At 50.8% G+C, this 3456-nt stretch overlaps 1 protein-coding gene across 1 annotated transcript; it reads left to right on the plus strand.

The window, feature by feature from the left end:
- Positions 1 to 2161: 2161 nt before the first annotated feature.
- LOC113248534 (olfactory receptor 13H1-like) lies at positions 2162 to 3199 on the plus strand. Its single transcript, XM_026490055.3, has one exon. The coding sequence runs from the start codon at positions 2162 to 2164 to the stop codon at positions 3197 to 3199; it is 1038 nt and encodes a 345-aa protein (XP_026345840.2).
- The last annotated feature ends 257 nt before the right edge of the window (positions 3200 to 3456 follow it).

Below are 3456 nucleotides of genomic sequence, written 5' to 3' on the forward strand. Positions count from 1 at the left end.
CAGGCCAACCTCTGCTAACAAGCATCCCCAGGTGGTGCCCAGGAGCCTCCAGAGACCGCGGGGGTGGTGTTGGGGGTAGAGCTGACGACTTAAGTCACTTACCTCTCTCTGCTCAGTTCTCCCCCTGCCTCGGCTCCACCCGTCCCCTCCGGGCTTCCCGGAAACTCTGTGGGAGACTCAAGAAAAAGATACAGACAGAGGGAGATGAGATGTTCTTATTCTCAGGGATGCTGCTTGGGAAGGTGCCAGGGACCAAGATGTTGTACACGGGCTCCTTGGAATGACCTTGCTCTCCCCAGAGTGTGAGAGCAGCCTGATTCCCGCTGGTGTGGCCTCTTCATGGAAGGAAGGGGTGAAGTTCCCGGGTTAGACTCCGCTGGAGCCAGGTGTGTGGCTGGTATGGGAGGAGCGTGGGAAGAGGATGCTTAACTTGATACAGCCTCAGCGTGCATCCATCCTTCCATCTGTCCTTCCTTCCTTCTACCCTTCCGTCTACCCACCCACCTCCCCATCCATCCGTCTATCGTCCGTTGTCCGTCCGTCCATCCATCCGTCCATCCATCCATCTTCCCAGCCATCCATCCCGTTCCTTCTGCCTGACAAGCTCTTCCCTCTTCCTCCTCACCATGCTAATCAGGTCCCTTTTCCTTCCAATGCTCTCCCATCATTTCCTTAGGATTTTTTTAAAATTTTTATTATGTTAGTCACCATACAGTACATCTTTAGATTTTGATGTAGTGTTCCATGATTCATGTGTGCGTATAACACCCAGGGCTCCATGCAATACATGCCCCCTTTCATACCTGTCACCGGGCTACTCCTTCCCCCACCAACCTCCCCTCTGAAATCCTCAGTTTGTTTCCCAGAGTCCATTGTCTGTCGTGGTTCCTTCCCCCTTCTGTTTACCCCCCTTCATTCTTCCCTTCCTTCTCCTACCTTAGGAAGCATTTTATCCCCTCATTAGGACAGGGTCCTTCCGCTCATGTCAGAAAGTCCTGCACGTGCCAGGCAGGTACTATAGTGCTCCTAACCGTGCTCCTAACCGTGCTCCTTTGTCCTGGTTTCCGACACGTCCTCTCTCATCTTCAAATGACAGTTCACGTTGGGTGTCAGGTCAACAGAGGAGATAAAGGTATATAACGTATTTTCTTCATTAAAAAAAAAGGTAGCTACCATTCTCTCTTTCGCTGACACCCGAGTGTTTCCATGTAATTACTGCCTCCACCACACTCACTTCCACACTTCTAGTTGAGGAAATCTGTCTGTCTGTCTATCTATCTATCAGTATATCAGTATACATCGTTTCCTTATTCTTCTCACTTCTGCACAGTGTTCTTGTCATGCATGGGCCACAATTGCTTTACCCTGTCCCATATTTCTCAATATTGAGATAGTTTCCATCTTCTGCAATACAACCTAGCATTTATGTTTTTAAACATGAATCTGAGGGGCGCCTGCCTGGCTCAGTTGGAAAAGCGTGAGACTCTTGATCTCGGGGTGGGTATAGAGATGACTTAAATAAATGAATGAATAAACTTTTTAAAAAATTTAAAAGTCTGTTTGAAACTAATCCTATGGACCTCAGTTTGCACATGTGATCTGTGGGCAGGATAAACTCCTAGAAGTGGCAGACCTTGGGAAAGGACACGTGCAGAAACAGTTTTTCAGGGAAGGGAGCACGGTGGGAACAGAGCAAAGTCTTAGCACTTACTACACTAGTGTGACTTTTCAAATTTGTCTTTAGTCTATCAAGTCCTTCAGCTCAGGCTTTTTTGTTGTTGTTGTTTTTTCGTTCCTCACTGTAATTTCATTGCCTGGGATCGAGTCTGGACGAGTTAGAAGCTGCTCAGAGGTGCTTGTTGGATGAATGAATAAATGCATTAAAGAAACAACAAGTGAATCCATCCATAAGTGGTTTCGTGGGTCAATGACTCGGTTATAAATGAATGAATGAATGAATGCACCCACTAACCAATATGTAATAGAATCAGTGAAGGAACGACCCAATCCCTTCCACGATCCACCAGTCCACAGATCAATGGCTATATCATTGGATGGGTCTGTGAGTGCCTGTGCCTGGTGGAATGTATTAAGCAGACATTCTTCAGCAGGGGCCAGAGCAATGCAGGGGTGAAGGGGTCACCGCAGTGCCCAGGAACACATGAATGGCTTGAAAGAGTCCAACCTTATTTATAGGAAGCCGCCAGGTTCCGAACCACCTCCCAAGATGATCCCCCATTTCCCACCAAGCCAGAGTTTTGGAAGGGGCGTGGACGGCCAGAACAGCACAGAGATCTCCTTCGTCCTGCTCGGGCTCTCCCAGTACCCACGAGCTCAGACCGCCTTCTTCTGCCTGCTCCTCCTGTCCTACACCATCACCCTTTTGGGGAACGGCCTCATCCTGCTCCTGATCTGCTACGATCGCCGGCTCCACACGCCCATGTACTTCTTCCTCAGCAACCTGTCCTTCCTGGACGTGTGCTACACCACAGCCAACGTGCCCCAGATGCTTGTCAACTGCTTGGTGAGCGTTCCTGTCATCTCGCTAGGACATTGCTTGGCCCAGATGGTCGTGGGACTCTATCTGGGTGTCGTGGAGTGTCTGCTGCTGGCCGCCATGGCCTACGATCGCTGTGTGGCCATCGTGGACCCCCTGCGCTACCCTGTGCACATGGGGCCCCAGCTGTGCAGCCTGCTGGCCGGGACCTCATGGACGGCACCATTCCTGCTGACCGTGGTCCCCCTGCTGACCATGCCCTTGGAGTTCTGCGGCCACCAGGTCATCAATCACTTCTCGTGCGAGCTCCTGGCCCTGCTCAAGCTGGCCTGCTCTGACCTGCAGTTCTATGAGTCGCTCATGGTGTGCACCAGTGCCCTGACCCTGCTGGCTCCCTTTGCCTTCATCGTGGCCTCCTATGGAAGGATCCTGGTGGCCGTGCTGCGGATGCGGTCCACGGAGGGCCACGGCAAGGCCTTTTCCACGTGTGGGTCTCACCTCACGGTGGTGGTGCTGTTCTATGGCTCAGCCATCGCCATGTACATGATGCCTCAGGACAAGATCATCCGCGACCGAGACAAGATCATCTCCATATCGTACGGCGTCCTCACCCCCATGATGAACCCCCTCATCTACAGCCTGCGGAACAAGGACATGAAAGGCGCCCTCAGGAGGCTCCTACGGAGAAAGGCTGAGGTCTAAGGTGTGCGGCCGAGGAGGGAGGAAACAAGCTGATATTCTGGAGGGTGTGCTCTGGGCTGTAAACTGTGAGTTCTTTGCAACCATTCAACGGAGGATGTATTACACACATACGCACACACAGACACATGTACACACAGGCACACACACACACAGGAACTATTTTTTATAATACTTTTTTATTATGTTAGTCATCATACATTACTTCCCTGGTTTTTGATGTAAAGTTCCATGATTTATTAGTTGCGTATAACACCCAG

The sequence above is a fragment of the Ursus arctos genome, unplaced genomic scaffold (assembly GCF_023065955.2).
Source record: "Ursus arctos isolate Adak ecotype North America unplaced genomic scaffold, UrsArc2.0 scaffold_19, whole genome shotgun sequence".
Taxonomy (NCBI): domain Eukaryota; kingdom Metazoa; phylum Chordata; class Mammalia; order Carnivora; family Ursidae; genus Ursus; species Ursus arctos.

Bases quoted from the DNA above. Each gene is read 5' to 3' on its own strand.
- LOC113248534 (XM_026490055.3), top strand. From the start codon at position 2,162: ATGAATGGCTTGAAAGAGTCCAACCTTATTTATAGGAAGCCGCCAGGT.